The sequence below is a fragment of the Onychomys torridus genome, chromosome 1 (assembly GCF_903995425.1).
Source record: "Onychomys torridus chromosome 1, mOncTor1.1, whole genome shotgun sequence".
Taxonomy (NCBI): Eukaryota; Metazoa; Chordata; class Mammalia; order Rodentia; family Cricetidae; genus Onychomys; species Onychomys torridus.
Genome location: NC_050443.1, coordinates 54,635,496 through 54,655,646, shown reverse-complemented (window position 1 = coordinate 54,655,646; position 20,151 = coordinate 54,635,496). Strand labels below are relative to the sequence as shown.

The window sequence follows — 20,151 nt, the reverse complement described above, 5'->3', positions numbered from 1 at the left end:
CAGCCAGAGGCTGCCTAGCCTGAGGACAGTGTGTAATAAATAGATGCTTACTTCCAGAAAATTCCTGGTCACTGCTGGATTCCTCTTATACCTGGACTTTCTTCTACTCTTAACCAAGGGGGTCTAGACGGCTCTAGAATTGTCCGTGGGAGTGAGAAGAGACACATGTTCTGGATTTCTGACCCCAGAGCCAAGGCGTCCTTTATCGTCAGAGTTCATCATCCCACCTCCTCCACAGACAGGAGCCTGTGGAATTCACTCATAGTTTGGTCATGGGTTTGCCTTTTGTCTCTCAAAAGCCTGCACCAGCTCCTCTGCAAACCTTTGTGATGCATTCACTCATTTAGTTATTGGATTCCTTAACCCGCTCTGCCCCGCCCCCCATTGGTTAGACATTGCTCTTTGGGACATGATGACTTTGTCTTTTCATCCCTGCTCTTAGGTAGCTCTTCACCTGGGAAAGACAGGAAGAAGCTAGGCACTGTTGCCAGTAATGGCAGCTCTGGTTTGGGCACATGGAGAACCAGCTGGGAGGCAGCTACGTCATAATATTTCATTTTTCCCAGGGTGTGCCCTTAATCTTGGAATCACTCTAGTACCTCCATCATAGTGTTTTCCCATTTTTCTCCTCCTTTCTCCTTCCCATCCGTCCCTTCTGTTAGGATGATTTCCAATTCTCCAGCTCTCTCCTCTCCTTTGTTCTCTTGAGTCCCACCCGTGGTGAAATGCTTCATGGCCACTCAGCTTTTAGAAAACCAATTTTTTTTCTTGGTTCAAATCCCCATGCCAGCCTGAAGGTTCATATGTGAGTTCAGATTTATCCTCCTTCAGAGCTCAGCTTTGCATTCCTGTGCAAGGGCTCTCAAAACAAAACAGACAAACAAACAAAAAAACAAAAACAACAACAACAAACCCCACCTTGGTGACCTGGGTCTGAAGCAGTGATGCTGAACCTCCCGCCTCTGTGGTGGAGGCAAAGCCCTCTGCCCAGTGCCCTGTCAGCAACGGAAGGCTGACAGATGTGGCTGCTGTGGTTATGATCACTGCATATGCAGGCCTCATCTTCCTCGTCTGACAGTATGAACAGTGGTGTGACAACAAATCTGAATAAAAGAAAAGCAAGCAAGTCAAGGCCAGTCTGAGTAGACAGACTAAAGCACAATACACTGAGTGTAATCTAGTAAGATCTCCATGGAGCCCCACAATAACCACTGTTGGGGTCCTCCGAGTCCTGGAAGGCTAGTGAGTTAGGATACTAGACTCCTAGCCTGACCTGTTGATTGGCTCTCTGGAGGAGGTACCTCTATTGGGGAAGCCCTTGGCCCCAATGATGACTCAACATAATACCTCCATGGCCATGGTAACCCCGTCCCAGTCCTTTCCCAACTGTCACTCAATAGTCCATTCATAAGATGAATTACCAAAGCAAGCCTGGTGACTCCATAACACACTGTGCAAATGCCAGGAATCCCTCACTGGGCCTCGCTTCCACCTGTTCTGCCTATCTTGGTACTCATTGAGCTCCTGCCTGTGTGCCCGGGATGCTGGGATCACCTGCTTCTTGATCTTGAGTCTCTTTGCATCTTCACAGATGAGTGGGGATGACTCACAGACCTACCAAGTCTTGAATCCAAAATCTAAATCCACAGTGCCTGCCTCTTTAGAGCATGGTTCCTGACTTGATGGTATAAAACTTTCCTCAGGCAAAATTTTCTATGGTACTAAGCCCTTCCTTCAGCCCTTCAACTCTTTCTTTTATTTCTTCCTTCCCTTCTCTCTTTCCTAGCTCCTTTCCTCAAAAAATCTTGGACTAAGTCCCAGGTCCACACCACAGCAGATCATTTTTTTTACTTAGGTGGAATGAAAGTGAATTCCCCCATAGGCTCACATGTTTGAACACTTGGTCCCCAGTTGGTGGAAATGTTTGGGAAGGATTGATAAGTGTGGCCTTTGCTGCAGCACTCAGGAGAATAGGTCCTGCACCTCACCTGGGAAGCATAGTAGAGCTGACCCTGCTGGCAGAGGCCTGGGTGAGCCAGCCCTGAGAATGTGGCAGTGGGAGAGCTGGCCCCACCCCCCATGTGGTGGCAAGGGTGAGGGAAAGAGGCTCTCCCCCTTTCACCTACCCCTTGCCATCTGTGACAGGTGAGAGAGAAGACCCTGCCCCTCACCAGCTGCAGCACTTGGGAGAGTGACCCCTGCACCTCACCTGGGCCACACAATAGAGCTGACCCTGTTGGTATGGGTTTGGGTTGGCCTGAGGGCCTGAAACCAGGAGATCTGGCCCTGCCCCTCATTACTCGCTGCATAAGGTGAACTTGCTGGGGAGGTGCATAAGAGCTCTCCCTGGTGATGAGGATTAGGTAGAGTTGGTGGGCTGACCAACTTAGCTACCACCCAGGCCCAGAACCAGGGCTATGAGTTGGCCCACCTTAACATCCACCCCATCTGTGATCTGCTGGAGCATGTGAAGGGGCAGGTCTTGCAGGCCCAAAGTTGCAGGATCTCTGTAACACAGGAAAACAGGAGGATGTCCAAGACAAGTCCCAGTGAGGGCCCAGCAAAAGTCAGAGGCCTCAAACCAGACCAATGGCTCATGGCAGGGAACACTGGCAAGTAAAGATGTATGGACTGAAGGGTAGACTGTGTGACTCACAGTGTCACACTTAGGCTTTCATGAAGAGATTTTTTTCTTTCCTTTTCTAAAATTTTATTTTGTGTTGGTGGGCAGGCTGCAGGGGCACAGGGTGGGTGCAAAGGGACAGGAAGATGAAAGGGATAGGGATGTATGATGTGAAATCCAAAAAGAATCAATAAAAAGTAAAATAACAATAATAATTGTGGCTTTGTCAGGGAAAGTATATCACTGGTGGTGGGCTTTGAGGTTTTTAAAAACCCATGCCATTCCCAGTTAGCTGTCTGTCTCTCTCTCTCTCTCTCTCTCTCTCTCTCTCTCTCTCTCTCTCTCTCTCTCTGACTTGTGGTTGTGTCTCAAGATGTGAACTGTCTACTACTGCCCCAGTGCCATGCCTCCCTGCCTACCTGCCACCATGTTCTCTTCCATAATTGTCATGGACTCACTCTGAAACTGTAAGCTCCAAATAAACTCTTTCTTTGGTTATGGTTTATTAACACACTGTAGGAAAGTGGCTAAGACACCCAGGTTCAATGGGACTTTTCATTGTTATTTGTGAGAGTGAAGCTGTACTTCTTATTGGCAGGTCCAGCTTGCTTGCTTAATCTTCATAATAAAAATAGTAGCTCAGAGAATCCAGGACAAAATAACATACTTATCACAAGTGTGTGCTGTGGCTGGAGTTTCTACTGTGTCTCTCTCGTGGTGGGACCATTCTCTGCCTCCATTTCCTCATTTGTAAATGGAGCCTTTCAGTGGTTCCAAGCTCATGTTTATTGTGAGGATTGTGTTGTGAGTCAGTGTGTTGATGGTTACCACATAGGATGACATTAGCACATTGGCAATATGCTAATGACACTATATGCAATAACACTTAGCACATAGACAATGCTCTGATGACATTAGTCCTTAGGATGTCCCCAGATCTGCCTTTCCCCTTCTAAGGGACCCGCCAATGAACAGCAATCCTCTGTCCCACAGGAATGTCTTCTGAGGGCTCACAGTAGGCAGCCTGCTTTCCATGGAACCGGCTCCCCTGGATTAGTTCCAATTTTGTAGCATCCTATTGTGACAGCAGTGGACTCCCAGTGAGAGCTGGAAAGGTTTCCCCAGTTGGCAGAACTAAAGGACTCAATCCAACCCTTTACACTTCAGCACCAGTACCAAGGCCAAATCAGTAAGGGAGAATTAAATGGCTAAAGGAAGCTGCAGGTGTTCAGTGGCCTGTTGTGGCGTTAGTTCACCAGTCTCTGCTTGTCTGGGCCACTCATTACATTAGCCACTTCTTCCCTGAAAGGCTGGCTTTTATGGGTTTAGCAAGCCCCTTGAAGCACTAGGACAGCCCCACAATCAAGCTAATTAAGGCCTCACTTCCAAGCTGGGGTATGGAAGGAAGGTGGGCTGAACCTGTGAAAAGGGAGTCAGCTTTTGATAGCCACAAGTTGATGCCATAAAATTGTGGATGGGACGAAGAATGCGGGAGGAAGCTGTCATTTCTGGAAGCCGGTCAGCTGGGCTGCAGACAGAGAAGGGTCATGCAAATAAGGTGTCCACTGATTCTTGAACTTAATGATTTTCACATCTAATTGAAGAAGTTAGTCACTAGGCATTAAGACAAGCAGGAAGGCTCCTGTCTTAACAAGGAGCCCTTCTTGCAGAATGGAATGAACTCCAGAATAATTAAAAGCCTGCAGAAGTATGGAAATGTTCTATTAACTGGAATCGCTTTCATGGGGCCAGAGCCCTTCCTACCCTCAAACGGATCAGGAGGATTCTGATGACGATTAAGGCCATACTGAGGTCAAAAGAGATGAAGTAATTGACTCAAATCGCCATCCGTGTCATTTGGGAGCCAGATAAACTTTGCTGTCAGAGGCTCCTGGTGGTGTGGTCCGGGGGAGTGCCAAGCTCCTCATTCTTCTGGAGTCCCACTTGGCAAAGCCTGTCCTCCAACTGAGGAAATGAAAGCATGGTGGAGAACCATCTAGCTGGCTTGTCCCAAACCTGCCCCTTCACTGTTGGCTGTGCTTTCCCAAATAGATGTCATCTTTCTGAAAAAGCCTAGACACCAAACAGTGGTGTCTGCCATGACACAACAGCAGCCAGGACTTTGGTTCATATTCACCCCTTCCAGGGAGGTGCTGTGATGGCATGGTGTGATCTGTACTGCTCTCTCTACAATGGGTGGCCATGACCGACCAGTCCCTTATTCTGGGTACAGAACACCCTCATGCTTGGCACACACTCTCATTTGCCTTGGTCCATCAGCAGTGACTTACCATGATGCAGTCTTAATACCCAAAGCACCTTTGTCCATGAAGAACAAATCGACCTCTGTTTATGCCCATTGTGTTCATTTTCTGCATTTGTTAAGCTACACTTTAAACACTGGAGAGTCAACAGTTCTCTGAGTATTTGTACAATACTTAAAAACAATATGGATTTAACAAAGGTAAGTTTCTTAACATTTAAACACAGATTTTAAAAGCAAACACTCCTAGGCATTTATTTGAAATGATACTTCTAAAAAGTCAGATTGCCATAAATGTTTAAAGGCCTGTAAAGTATACACACAGCGTGCCCATAAAGACCAGGAAATTCTAAGCATGCACAATGTACGGGCCTCAAGTCCAAGGACTTGAAGCTGCTTGTTTACCATCTTTGTTCATACCCTTTGTAAAGTTTTGGCTTTAATTTTTCTTGCACATTCAGTTAACCCCAAAGCTACCTTCCTAAAGCCTCAGAAACACAAGTAGAACAGCCGAGGCCACCAACTCCGGTTATTGACTGTGTCCCTTGGATGTTGGATAAAGGGCTCAGTCCGTGGTAATCCTGGGCTTCCAGTCATCTGGTCCAGCACACGGCTATAACTAAATCCCTCAAATCCCCCCCCACCTCTGGAGAGTTTCACTTTGGAAACTTGATATCTTTCCCAGAGATGATAAATTTTAAGTTTTGTACGTCTGCCAGTCCCTGGTCTATTGTTCTGTCATTTTGATGCATTGAGCTTGTCTGTTAATGTTATTAAAAACTTATGTGTCTCCTATTATTATTTTATTCTAATTAGATGGGCCATTTGGAGGTTTTGTCTCCTAGGAGATGCAATTGAGCCTGTGTAATTAGCTCTCTTCTTCAGGACAGCTGGCTAACTCATCACCTTGGAGTGCAGGGTTGGGCTCTCAGCCCACCTTTTTATTTTACATGGCCACAGGCCCTTTGTTGGGTTTCTTTAACACTTAGTCTGACTTTACAGGAGTCTCTGTGTCTGATCTTTTCCATGTGCACAGGGAGAAACAAGTACACCCTACTACTATGCCTCCTTTTTGTTATTAATATGAGTCTAGCAAAATATTAATTGTCCTTTTTTGCATGAGACAGGATCTCATGTGTTTGAGGCTAGCCCCAAACCCATTATGTAGCTGAGAACCATCTTGAACTTGATCCTCCTGCTTCTACCTCTCGGGGGCTGGGATTACCAGCATGTGCCCCCACACCTGCTTTGTGCAGCCCTGGAGATCAAAACCAAGGCCGTGTGCATGCGAAGCCAGTCACTCTACCAACCGAGCCACATTCCCAGCCAGCCCCAAGTCTAATCACAGCCCGGCACTTGGACAATGTTTGCTGTAACCTACATCTCACTTCTATCCGTACTATTTATAGAGAATTATTTATGATTTACACAAGATGTCTTCAAATTACTTGAAATCAGTTTACTTGTCTTAAGCCATAGCACTTGATGAATCAGCTCTATTTGGTTAATTATTTTGTAAATACCACTGGCTTCCATCTGTGTAAGTCCTACATCCCCAGACCCAACCTACTGCTGCTTGAAATGCACTCCACGGAAAGCTGCATCTGTACAGAACAAGTATAGACTTCGTCATTATCATGGTCCCCTACACAATGGGCTGTAGCAACTATTTGCATAACATTCGCCTTGTACTTGATTTTAGCAGTTTAGAGATGACGTAAGGTACACGGGAGGATGGGCGTGAGTTACAGACAAGCACTATACTGTTCTACATAATAGATTTGAGCATGTATAGATTTTGGTGTCCAGCAGAGACACCCAAATAAATGTGTAGAGTCAGAGATGGGTCAGTGGGTAGAGGTGCTTGCCATGCAAGTCTAAGGACCTGAGTTTGAATTCCCCAGAATCTGTGTAGAGGCTGAATGAACAACACAAGTTTCTAACTTCTTGGAGGTGGGAAGCAGAGACAAGAGACACTGCAGAAGCTCTGCAGAATCAAACCTGGCATATGAGTCAGGAAGACAAGAAAGAGATGACTGTCTCAAAGTGAACGGCAAGGACTGACAGCCAAGACTGACCTCCATAGACATGCCTTGGCATCCATGCATCTGCATTCACACACACACACACACACACACACACACACACACACACACACACACACACATAAAGGTGTCAATGCTGAAAAGACAGGGCTGATCTAGCATCATCCAGGATTTCTGAGGAAAGCTGGTTGAAGACCATGTGCCAAGGATTCTAATTACTGGAAACCTAAGCAATGTACTTATTTTCAAAGTACAAAGACGTATCTCCGTTTTCAGAAGCACTGATAGAAGAGGAAATTTCAGTGGCTTATGAAACCTACTGTAAGGGAAGTAGAGTGCCATAATTAAGATGGAAGAATGCAGCCTCTGCACACCACTCTCAGGCTCTGCTGAGATATAACATGGTACACAGCTTCAGAGTGTGTATGCCAAGCCAATGCTCGTGAGTCCCTAAAACACCTGTGGTTGTCTGGAAGCCTCTTTCAGGTTAGATTGGACAATGAGGAAAGCCCACCTGAGAGGCAGGGTATGTGTGTGGTAAAAGGTTGGGAAAGGAGACTTAGTATAAGATGTAGATGCAGCTGAGAAGGGATCAAGGTCTGGGGATGGGGATGGAGGGAGGGTAGAGCATCCTGGAACTGCCCCAGCACCATGAGTAGACCAAAAGCTGAATGACCAGTCTATAAGCCAGAGACTCCCTGCTGTGGCTCTCCCTACTGTGGACATTTGAGCAGTAAAAACTCCAAGCTGATCTCACTAGTTACTATGTAGGGTGTGATCAAATCAAGGTTGATAGCTCAGCCCTTCATGGGTTGCTCTGGCCCTGCAGGTAAGAACTGACGGGGTGGGGTGGGGTGGGGTGGGGGACACTTGATTTGGTTCATACCTATTTGGTAAAGGATGAGAACTTCATTTCTTTCTTGACACTGATGAGGTTAAACATATTTTTTCATTGTACATATAGATTATAGCTCTAAATATTGCTCATATATTGGGCATAGTCACATATACCTAAATATTTTGATGTATAAAATTATATATATATATATATTCCAAACCAGTTTCCTTTTGGAGCAGAGTGAGGAACAAAAACAACTTTGTAATTCCTTAAAAGGTGCCTGACTAGCTCATGTGAACCCTGAAGTTGTGGTGTTGGACAAGCCAGATAGAGTGGCTTGTTTTAATGGAAGATGGCTTACTTTGCAGGATGCTGGTGTGTGTTCTGAAGCCAGAGTTCTCACAGTTACCAATGCCCTACAGGATAAAGACTGCCCTGAGCCACCAGGTGCCTCTGGGTGTTATTAAAAGACATAGGCAAGAATGCATCAAGACGGGGTCTCTAATGAGGTCTTAAGAGTAGGCACCCAAAATGTGTGACCTTGACCTTGCTTTCTGCCCCTCCCCACAGTGATCCCCAAGGTCACCAAGCACCTGCTCTCAAACCCCGTGTTCACCTGCATCGTCCTGGCTGCCTGCATGGAGATTGCTGTAGTGGCTGGCTTCGCTGCTTTCCTGGGCAAGTACCTGGAACAGCAGTTTAACCTCACCACTTCCTCTGCCAACCAGTTGCTCGGTGAGTGGGTCTCTTTGCCCTCCTGTCCATCCCAAATGCTCAAAGAAAGCGCCAAGATCCAAAAAGTGTGCAGGGCTATGCTAAGCCAATAGCAGTGTGGTATACCTGTGGCCTTTCTACACAAGGGATTTGGGAGTGAGATTTTTCACACTTGAGGTAAATATTAAAAACATACTGTAGGGCCAGTGAGATGGCCTAGCAGGGAAAGCATTTGTTGCTCATGGCTGATGACCCAAGTTCAATACGTATAACCCACAGTTGGAGGAGAGAACCAACTCTTAAAGTTGTCTTCTGACCACATGGGTACCATGACACACATAGCCAGCAGCAGCAGCAGCGGCGGCAGCAGCAGCAGCAAGAACAAAAATAGAAGGTATATGTAGTGAGCATTGTGAGAGACCAGGATGTCACTTGATTGATATGAATGGGAGACTTTGAAGTATGTAATGATGGAAGGAAGCAATCAAAGTCCATCTTAAAAGATTAGTAAATTTTTATTAGACTATAGTAATGATCTTAGCAACATAAAACCCATAAAACCCACAGCAGGGACTTTACCAATTAAACTATTTCTACAACCCCAGGAGTTATTTTTTCAAAGGTTGATTACTTTATTTTAGGTATATGTGCTTTGCCAGAATGGATATGTGTGCACCATATGCACTCAAGGTACCTGCAGGTCAGAAGAGGGTGTGGGATCCCTTTGAACTGGAATTATAGATGGCTGTGAGCCACCTCGTGGGTGCTAGGCATCCAACCCAGACAGTCTAGCCCATCGGTAAACTCTTGAGTTCAGTGAGCTACCCATCTCAGAAAAAAGGTGGAGGGGCTAGAAAGACAACAACTCATAGGTTAAGATCACTGGCTGCTCTTTCAAGGTACCCAGGCTAAGTTTCTATCACCCACATGGTAGCCCACAACTGCTAATAACTCCAGTTTCAGGGGATTCAGTGCTTCTCTTCTGGCCTGTGGGCATCAGGCATACAGGTGGTACACAAGCATACATGCAGGTAAGCTACCCATATACATAAACTAGAATAAAATCTTAAAATAAAGTGAAGAGCCATTGATAAAAGTACCTGACTTCAGCCTCCAGCCTCCACACACCTGTGTACACCTGTGCACGCATAGAAACACACATGCATGTACACACACACACACACACACACACACACACACACGGAGGAGAGAGAGAGAAAGAGAGAGAGAGAGAGAGAGAGAGAGAGAGAGAGAGAGAGAGAGAGAGAGAGAGAGAGAGAGAGAGAGATTCCTCCTGTTGCTTCCCAAAATGGCAGATAAATGCAAAGATGCTGGCCAGCATGATGAGAGAAATACACATTGAAACCTCAAGGGGGCGCTCTGACACACTAGCCAGATGATAACCCTGAGTATTGGGGAGGATGAGGAGGAACCCACCCTGTGATGGGAATGCACAAGGGAGCCTCTGCTCAGGGCAGTTTTTGCACCATCCATTAAAGCTCAGCATATGCCTGTGCTGTGATCCATCAGTTCCGTTTCTGGGCACTTATCCAACAGAATGGAGTGTTTAGGTCCACTCATTTACATATGCATATATAACAACGTTCGAGCAGTTTTATGCATAATTGTCTCAAACTGGAACTCACCCAAATGTCTGTCTACAGCAGAATGGGTAAATAAACTATAGACTGTTCATTCTATACAACACAGCTTGGGAAAGGATGAACTCTTACATAGGCTTCCATATAAATGGATATGAGTTTAAATATGTCACACACAGAGAGAATGTATTTATGGGACTTTGAAAAAAAGTTGTCCGTTAAGATAAAAGAAGCTAAAGCCACAGTTGTCCTTGAAGGCTACAACTAGGGAGAGGTACCAGGAGTCTCCTAGGCAGCTGCAAGTGTGTGTGTGTGTGTGTGTGTGTGTGTGTGTGTGTGTGTGTGTGTGTGAGTGAGAGAGAGAGAGAGAGAGAGAGAGAGAGAGAGAGAGAGAGAGAGAGAGAATATATGGGTACACATTCACATACATGCATGTAGGGGGTCAGAGATCAACAGCTGGTGTCTTCTTCAGTTCCTCTCCACCTTGGTTTTCCATGCAAAATCTCTCTTCAGCTGAACCTGCTCGCCAGCATGCTGCTGGGCTCCACATGTCTCCCTACAACCCAGCACTGGGCTTCCAGGTATGTGCCCCTATACCTGGCTCTTAGGAAAGTGCTGAGGATCAAGCATTCCCAAGCCTCAAGCATCTGGAATTGTTCTAAGCTTGACCTGAGGGCTGGTTGGAGGGGTGCTTGCATTTTGGAAAGTTCCCCAGGGTAGTCTTATAGGTTTCACATCTCAGTTTAAAAAAGGAATTTAAACCCTGACCATCATGACAACATGCCATAGTTTTTCCTCCTTGAAAACTGCTGGGGAATGCAATCATTTTTTTTTCTCTTCTCACTAGTCATTCTCGCCACCCACTCTTTGGTAAAAGTATTAGCAAAATGCAGTGAGCTTTTTAAGACCTGCAGGATGGAAGAGAAAAACACCTCTCCCTGTAGTGGAAGCTATGGTCTCTGCTTCTCGAGGATCTGGAGTTTGGCCCTCCAGCACCCCAGGGTTTATCTCCCCCGTGGTTTCTCTGTTGCCACATCTTCCATTTTGATTGGGTTTGCACAGTTGCATCTACAGGACCAGGTTCTCTTCTGGAACAAATGTCTAAGCTTTCTATCGACAAACAAATCAATAGTCTCCAGGGCAGAAGGTCAGAAAAACAATTCTGCCACCTAGCATCTATTTGCCATTGATTCCTGCTTGTTAGAGTGCTTAACAAGATGGGAAGAAGGGGGGGTGGGGCTCTTCATATTCTCCAGGCGGGCAGGAGGAGGCAGCAGGCATCTCCTGTCCCTATGTCTAGCCAATGGCATAGACCCAGTCGGTGTGTGCTGGGAAGAACCCACTGCAGGAGGGCTGGGCAGAGTGCAGGAGGGGAGGCTAGTGTAGGGAGATGCTCTCAGAACAGCTCCTGTCTGTACTAGAAGATAGTGTGCATGCACTTATCCCAGTCTATGCACACAAGGCTCTGGGCCACTCACAAAGTCATCAGCAAATGGGTCAGAGTTCAGAGAAGAGCAATGTAGACGATGCAGGGGCCAATGACATTGATTTATGAGTGTAGATTGAAAGGGCTCGATCTGCATAAGTTAATATAATGAGGATGAAGTTGTGGTCCTGGGAACTTCTGACGGTGGCCAGGGTGTTAAGGACGTGAACACACATCATGGAGTGAGGGAAAGAGAAGCACATTGTGACTGGGAGAAAAGGGTGCTGAAAACCTGTTGTTGCCATGGTTACCATCACCACCCGGTGACACCCCCACTGTCTCAACTAGAAAATGAAACAAAGCCCAGGATGCTCTCTCCGGGAGTGGGCATGTTGTCACCAAGGTTTATTCACACAGATCCAATCTGCTCACAGATTCATTCACTCTCAAGGGGATGCCTGAATACCATCCAGCACAGGGTGCTGTGTTAGACACTGGGATTTGGGCTGGACTGAATGGGATCCAAAGGGTGCCCTTCCTTCCTCCTGGAAACTTCATGCTGGTAGAGGAAGAGAGCAAGAAACAGGACGGGCAAAAATAAACACGGCAGCTTCTGATAACAGGAAGAGCCATGAAAACAGGAATCCTGCTGGGGATAACAGGAGACTGTTGCTGAATGCAGAGCTCCCAGTGCCACCTAGGCCAGCTGGACAGCTTACCATGGGCATCCCCATCTCTTCCTCCGAGGTGTACAGTTCCAGGTGGGCCACCACCTGCCCAGCTTTAACCTGGTCCCTGAGATCCCCCCTCTGGTCCTCTCGCTTGTACCACAGGTGTTTTATCCACTGAGCCATGTCTCCTGCCCCAGATCCTCAGATGATCGTAAATTTCCTGTCCATGTCACCAGAGGAGTGGGGGCCAATGAAGCCTCTTGGAAGAGGGAAAGACCAGCCCAGGAAAGACAGACAAGCATGTCCTAGGAATAGAACCAATGTGTATGCAAAGACCGAGGTACCCTGGGCACCTAAAACTTTCTGGAGAGCAAAGGTTGGAAAAGAGGATGTTCTTGGAGTGGTCAGTGGCATGGGCTGGAGATGGAGGCACACAGGACAAGGTCATGATGTCCATACTCATACCAAAGGCTGGAAACTAAGCTCAGATGTCAGAGACAGCCCGTGACACACAGGTCTGTGTCTGTTTTAAGCATGGCCAAGGTAGTGCCTTGGTGAGCTAAGCCTTCCCAATTTTATTTTCTTAACCTAAAATGAAAAATTAATTTGCCTTCCCTCAGCACACACCAGCTGGTTGATGTAGTCGATTGACCTGGGGGTCGGTTGATTGGCAGGGAGGAGGCAGCCTAGACTGGAAAATTGGCCATGCATAATCGACACAGTAGATAAATGACACTCAGTAATTTAAAGCCGAGTTGTAGATGAAATAAATCAGAAGAGACCCACAACAAAGAGGAGATCGGGACAGCAGGGGCCTTTGGATCCCCGACTGTGCCCTGGTCTCTGGGAATCCTGGGGAACAGGTTTGGGGCCTGCCACCTTGGAGATTGCTCTGCACATAAGAGAGAGGGAGTGTGCACTCAACAATTTTTCACCAAGTGCTGCAGAACGCAGTGATTTGATTGACACTGCTTCCTGAGGCGTGGCAGAACTGGCTAAGTGGTGTTCTCCACTGACGTGTAAGCCCTGCTGCCTTGGGGCTTAAATAGCCTTGGAGCCCGTGAACTGTCTGTGCTTCATTAGAAGAGGAAGAGAAAATTCTCGGGGTGTGTGTGTGTGTGTGTGTGTGTGTGTGTGTGTGTGTGTGTGTGTGTGAAGTGAATCCGTGTGTATTCACATGAATAAGTGTGTATCTGTCTGCAACTGAAATGTATGGGAATATGTGTGTAGACATGAAGTTGATGTGGATGTCTTCAGTTACTCCCCACTTCATCTTTTGAGGCGGAGTCTCTTGCTGAGCTTGGAGCTTTGCCAGTTTCCACTAGTCTAGCTAAATGGCTTGTCCCCGGGATCCCATCTCTGCCTCCTGTGTGCTGAGACTACAGGCCACCAGGCCTGCTTGGCATTTGTGTGGCTTCCATGGACCTGACCATCAGTCATCATGTTTGCTTGACAGTCCCTGTGTCTACCAATCCATGTCTCCAGCCCAAAACTTTCAGATGATCTCAAGTCCCCTTTCTAGGTCATTGCAAAAATGCACAGAGATGCTCATGTGGCAAGGTGCTTAAGGATCTGCGCTACACGCTCAGAACCCAAATACAGGGGGAAAAATGCCAGAGAGAGAGAAAGAGAGAGAGAGAGAGAGATGGAATCTCAAAAACAGGTGCCTGAGAAATGACACCCAAGGTTATCCTCTGGCTTCCACATAACACAGGCACATATATGCACATGAATACAAACATATCCACACACACAGTTCACAGAAAAATTGAACTTGGTAGGATATGCCCTTAATCCCAACACTTGAGTAGATAAGGTAAAAGGATTGCCAAGTGTTTGAAGCTAGCCTGCTCTACAGAATAACAACAAACACCAAAAAGAAAAAAAAAAAGAAAAGAAAAGAAATACTAATGCAGACACCATCTCATTGCTCCCCAGTATTTAATCTCCTGGATTTCACACCTGGGTCCCCAGCTTTCTGGATTCAACTCTAAGTTGGACCCACATTAACTTGTATACATATGTCCTCTTGGATGGTACCAGCTGTGATGTTCCAGCTGTTTGCACGTTGGCTCGCAGTGACTGACTTTTTCCAAATCTATCTTCCCTTGTTTTCTGGGAGTTCTCTGAGGACAGAAATAAAGCCTTTCATGAAGGCACTGGAGTCACATGAAGTCACAGGGCCCTTGACATCCACCAGCCCCCCTTCTGCTATTCACACCCCACTGCTCTGCTTCTTCAGGGATGACGGCAATTCCCTGTGCCTGCCTGGGCATCTTCCTTGGTGGCCTCTTGGTGAAGAAGCTGAGCCTGTCTGCTCTGGGGGCCATTCGGATGGCGATGCTGGTCAACCTAGTATCTACAGCCTGCTACGTCTCCTTCCTCTTCCTGGGCTGTGACACGGGACCTGTGGCTGGGGTCACTGTTCCCTATGGAAACAAGTAAGTACCTAAACACTTAGCTTGACCCTGCCTAGGGACACCAGGGACACCTTCACTGTGGTTCATAGAGCTAGCTCAGCCATGCTCAGGGACATCAAGACTCTCTACCAGAGGCTAATAGAGCTGGCTTGGTCCCGGGAGACCTCAGCTTCTTCCTTGCAGTTGGAAGACTCAGCCTGTCCTCTGAGAACTGACCTTTTCTCCACCGTGGCAAGACAGCCCCAGGAGCAGGACAGTCACTGATTCTCCAGTCCACTTGCTCTTTCTGACATTGGACCTCAGGAATAATATGAAGATAGAAAATAAAAACAAATCTTATTTCAAAATTCAGCTTAAAATAAAGGGCAAAATCAATTTCAATAATTCCTACATGAGCCAGAAGCTGCTCTCCAGCTCACATAGTCATTACTAAGTCTGGACCTTGGTGAGCGTGGTGGGGGAAGAAAGGAAGGGAAGGCAAGGAGAGCAGGGACCAGCCAGCTGCTATAGTGTCTCTTTTCTTATGCCCTGGTTATTATCCCAGGACTGTGGACAAGAGTCCCTGATACTGGTGAAATTATTAAGGCTACTCCACATAGTTAAAAGGGAGGTTTATTTTGTAGGGTAACTTACAAGTGAAGGGATAAGTAACAGGGTCTGGGAAAGGTGTGGCACAGTCTGGCGGTGTTCTCTGGAGAACTCTGCTTGGTCTACCTCCAGCGTCCAGGGTCCAGGAACCAAGAGAGCCCCCACATCCTGATCCCGGGTCTTCAGGGTCCTCTCTCGGCCCTGCCTCGTAGGCATGACAGTTACCAAAGCCTCAATGGGGGTTGGAACTTCCAGATCAAAGCTGGAATGGCTACCCACTACACCCCATAGCGATTGCTGTTCAAATAAATTATGGGATGTATACATAGGGATATATTATCTCTTTGTTTAATGTCTCCTTTCCTCATGGGACTCTGAGACCACCTTGAGCAGTGGAGTCTAGCCCAGACATGCTGTACTGTGGCTACCCTGCAGGTTACACAGTCAGGCTCCTCCTCCAGGCAGGCCCCTGGGCTGCAATGAAGTCTGGAGACTGGGTAGAACTGGGGCCTGATCTGCCACCACTTGAGAGTGACAGGAAAAGCAACAAGCAGCTTCTCACAGACCTGGGTGAACTTCAAGCAGCCCCCAGTTCCCCTCACACACAGAGTCCACTCTGGTTGGCGTTTGGCTCTAAACAACAGCGCTCACTATGCTCAGCTCATGGCGATTAGACTCACATACACAGGGTCACGATGCAATGACATCATGCTGTAAAAATGAAAAACAAATAAAAAGTTCAAGGCCCGCGGTCACACTACTCAGTTCTAACTCATTCTCGACACTCAGGCGCTACATAGTATTCGACAAATGATTCAGGTGGTCCAGCCTCGATTTTCCTTTTGACAAAGCTCATGGGGTTTTACTGGGAACAAACAAAATGACACATAGAATTCCTTCAAGAGAGCATGATAGAAACAGCCAGGGGTCCCCATGTCACCTGTGTTATCAGGAGGTACTCTGAACCTTAAGGCAGAGCAGGGAATGGGGGTGCTAAAGTCACGCCCTTCTGCAGTTTCCCCTGTGTCTCCCCTGTTTTGTGTGCTCTTGGTAACTGCATCATTGTAATGCACAGGCTATAAGTTTAAAGCACCTTAGCATTCAGTATATATCCTGGGGTAATGAACCAGAGGGTGGCTATTGAAGCCAGGCTGGGCACCCTACTTGCAGGAGAGAGAAAAACAGGCGGGTGTGGGGGTGTCCAGCAGTGCAAGAGGAGTTGTGGGGTAAGACGGACTGCAGCCATCTAGAAAAATGCCCTGGAATGGCTAACACTAAGCCCCAGCTGCCATCAGCTCAAAGGACACGTGGTTAGAAATTACAAAAATAAAAATAAATAAATAAATCTTCCTCCTCACTTTGATATAAGACCTAAAGGGGTACAGCAGTGTGGGCTCTTGGCACGGCCAGGTCAGCCAGGGCTAAGATAGGAAGACTGAAGAGAGAAAGGACAGGCAGACCACCCTGAGCGAGGACACCACCACGCCCATCATGGCAGAATGTGATTGACTGCCTGCCGGTCTGTCCCGGCTTCTAACGAGTCCCCTTAACTCTTCTTTTCCAGCTCAGCACGCGGCCCAGCCCTTGACCCCTACTCTCCATGCAACAAGAACTGCGAATGCCAGACTGATTCCTTCACCCCGGTGTGTGGGGCCGACGGCATCACCTACCTGTCAGCCTGCTTCGCTGGCTGCAATAGTACGGTAATTGAAACCTCTGGCTGCAGGGGAGAGGGAGGAGGGTAGGATCCAGGCAGCCACAGCTGCTCACAGGCCAGGGTCCAGGCTTGTCTCTTTTCACTTTGCTGCGGCTCTTTCTTTGCCCTGGTCTAAGAAAGAATCCTCCACCAGGAGGCTAACAGGGCAAGGCAGTTCCTCGGGCCTTTGCTCAATCCAATGGGCTCCTAAGACACTTCACAAAGCAACTGAAAGTCAAAAGCAAAGGAAACAGTGGATATGCAGCTGGAAAAAAAAAGGGGGGGGGTGCTGTGGCACAAGGTACTCACAAAAGGTGGCAGGGAATCGAGCTGTGTGCGGTGGTGAGCTGCCCACCACAGAAGTGCGTAGAAATGGAAAGATGGGAAAACCCTGAGACACACTGGAGCTCTGCCTCCTTCATGCCTGCTCAGTTCCCTTTGCCTCTTTCTTCCCAGCTAAATGTCTCGTACCTCTTCTCTCTTCCCGCCGCTGTGCTTTTGCTTTCCCTCCTCCTTAACAGGAAGTTTTCCTTTGGCTGCCGCTGGCCTTCATCCACATTGCATTCTCCGTGTGAACACCTGGTACCAAGTGACCTGCTGTGCAGGCCTGCTGTCCCCACCTCTCAGGTGCTGCTCCCACCTCTTCCTTGTCGGTCCCTACTGCCACTGTCCCAGTGCAGGCTGGCTGACCCCTCCTCCTGTTTGGACCTGTGCCGCAGCCACCGATCCAGCCTTCCAGGACAGCCTTCTTTGGATGCCTTTCACACTACAGCCTTCTACAAGACTTCCATCACACTACAGGACTTCTGTGACACTTCAGATGACCCTTCCATGCACTGCCCTGTCGGACGCTGAGCCCGGTTCATGTGCATCTTCAACTTCCATCTCCTTCTGTTTCCTTTCCCTCTAGATCAGTGGTTCTTGATCTGTGGGTTGTGACCCACCCTGGGAGTCACAAGACCCTTTCATAGGGGTCACCTAAGACCACTGGAAAACAGAGATATTTACATTACAATTCATAACAGTCCCCAACTTGCAATTATGGAGTAGCAAGCAAGATAATTTTATAGTTGAGGGCCACCATAACATGAGGAACTGTATTAAAGGGTCATAGCATTAGGAAGGTTGAGAACCATTGCTCTAGATGGCTATTCGGCCTTCTCTCTCTCTCTCTCTCTCTCTCTCTCCAACTGAACAACTCCTACTCTCCCCTCAGTACCCTATTTCAATGCCTGCTACTCTGAAACAATCCCTTTGGAGTTCTTGCCTTTGAGTCTCCAGACTCCTGTACCTTCCTGGGTCTATTTGTCTCTTTTGCTGTAGTGATCTGCTAGAAGTGTCTGTCTTTGATCTTTGGGTTTCTTGAACTAGGGACACCATTGCCTCAGAAGTGCTTCATAATTTCTCAGACACTGCAGATGGGAAGGGAAAGGACTTGCCAGGGGGCTGCTTCCAGGGAACTAATTCAAGTCATTTCTTTCCTCCCTGCCCTGCATCTTAAAGAGCAGGAGTTCCCTGAAAGGGAAAAAAAATGAATCATTTGTTTTCATTTTCAAAGATTTCATTTTTGCGTGCTTTTAGGATTTAGATTCCTGGCCAGTTATTAACATTTTCTATAAAGAAAATAAATCACTGCAGACTGGGGGCTGGGAGGACCCAGTTTGATAAACTAGATGATAAAGCAATTTCTTTATGTGAGTGGAAGTAAATATTAAAAGGGGGTTGGGACCCGAAGAGTGGTTCAAATCAAAGCACAAGCTATTATTTCTCATAAGAACAACCCCACTGACATTTTAATATCCAGAAAGTTCTGTTAACAGCCTCAGCTATTATCCTGTGATAGACCCTTGTGACTCTGTGTAGCCTTGTTCTAAGGCCCAACAGGCCTTTTAGTTTAGGGCGCACTGACCCAAACCTGAAGGATCTGCATTTCCTCTGATCTTGCATGGTCAAGAGGTTTACTGAGTAACAGCCTGTTCAAGCTGTGTGTTCACTTGTGGCTGAGGTAGCTGAATGGCTGAGGGGTGTTGTGCCAGGACAGCAGGCAAAGGGGGAGTTCGGGACATGACTCTCATTCCCCAGACACCTGCTCTCCACTCTGTGACCTGGAGCCTCACCTTACCTTCTGGGATGGTCATGGGGTTCCACCCTTGACCACTGAGGCAGGCCTCTAAGTGGCCCTGGTTTGGGAGATAGAGTCCTGTTCATCCTGAATGGGGCCTTCATAGTAGCTAAGCCTTAAAGACAACCCACTGTAGAGCTTGCAGGAGCTGCAGGCTGAGAGCCTGGTTTGGGCCAGGTAATGGGTCTCCCATGCTTCACTTGTGGCTCATGACAATGTTGGCTCTAGTCAAGAGGATTCTTGGGATGGCATCCAAAGAATTGCAAATGGCAATTTGAGTCTTTCGAATCTCTGGGCAGTGTTTTGAACACCAAACAAAAGCTTATATTCCTGGTGTGGGACTCCACGCTCCCTTCTGCCTTCCCTCCCCCTTCCATCCCCCTTTTCTTCTTCTAGCTTTCTTTCCTTCTGCCTCAAGGAACTCAGTAGGGCTCTTCCCCACGTGAAGGGCCCCCCTATTTCCCATGACTTTGTTCCCTGTCTCTATAGAGCAGGCTGTCTCTGTGTGGACTCAGCCCTTCCCTGTAAGTTTCCTGGGCCCTTCTGTTCTGTCTGTCTGTATGACTATGTATGACTATTCCATACAAACCTGTGTTAGCTCACCGGGATCAAAGAGTAGAACGTGGTGGAATTCTGGGATCCTCTGAGCCAAACCCATCATCTTTCTCTGTACTCAGCCACTCATTTTCAAGATGCCTACCTTTTTTTCTACAGGAAACAGCATCTCCATGCACATTGCCCGCCCTCAATACATTTAGCCTTCATGTCTGCCCTGGCTGCCTCTCCAACCTCAGCCTCCCTTCTCCTCCTGTCTCCTAACCAACCCCTTGTTCAGTGAAACACTGCTCTCCTTTGCCCCTGGGCCTTTGCACATGCTACATAGAATAGTCTCCCCGTGGATGTGGGTCCCGTCTTGCCTACCACCAGGGCTCAGCCTCCTTTGTACTTTCTCTGATCCTACAGTGCTATCTCCTACCTCAGCCCAATATCAAGACAGTGTGTGCCCGCCCACCTTCCACCACAGCTGTTCTCACCAAGCGAGATTTAAAGCTCAACTGTTCCAATGGCTCATTTACTTCAGCATCTCAGTCCCTCACCTGGTTTCAGGGATGGGGCTGTGTTGTAGACCTTTCCCCCTTCACAG

At 47.5% G+C, this 20,151-nt stretch overlaps 1 protein-coding gene across 3 annotated transcripts in view; it reads left to right on the top strand.

The window, feature by feature from the left end:
• Positions 1–20,151, top strand: part of Slco3a1 (solute carrier organic anion transporter family member 3A1) — a 280,922-nt gene that overhangs the window by 220,276 nt on the left and 40,495 nt on the right. For all 3 annotated transcript variants that reach the window (XM_036185273.1, XM_036185266.1, XM_036185279.1), the window contains exons 5-7: positions 8,340–8,504; positions 14,424–14,622; positions 16,754–16,892. In XM_036185273.1, coding sequence (XP_036041166.1) covers positions 8,340–8,504; positions 14,424–14,622; positions 16,754–16,892 — 503 coding nt within the window. The remainder of the gene's footprint in view (positions 1–8,339; positions 8,505–14,423; positions 14,623–16,753; positions 16,893–20,151) is intronic.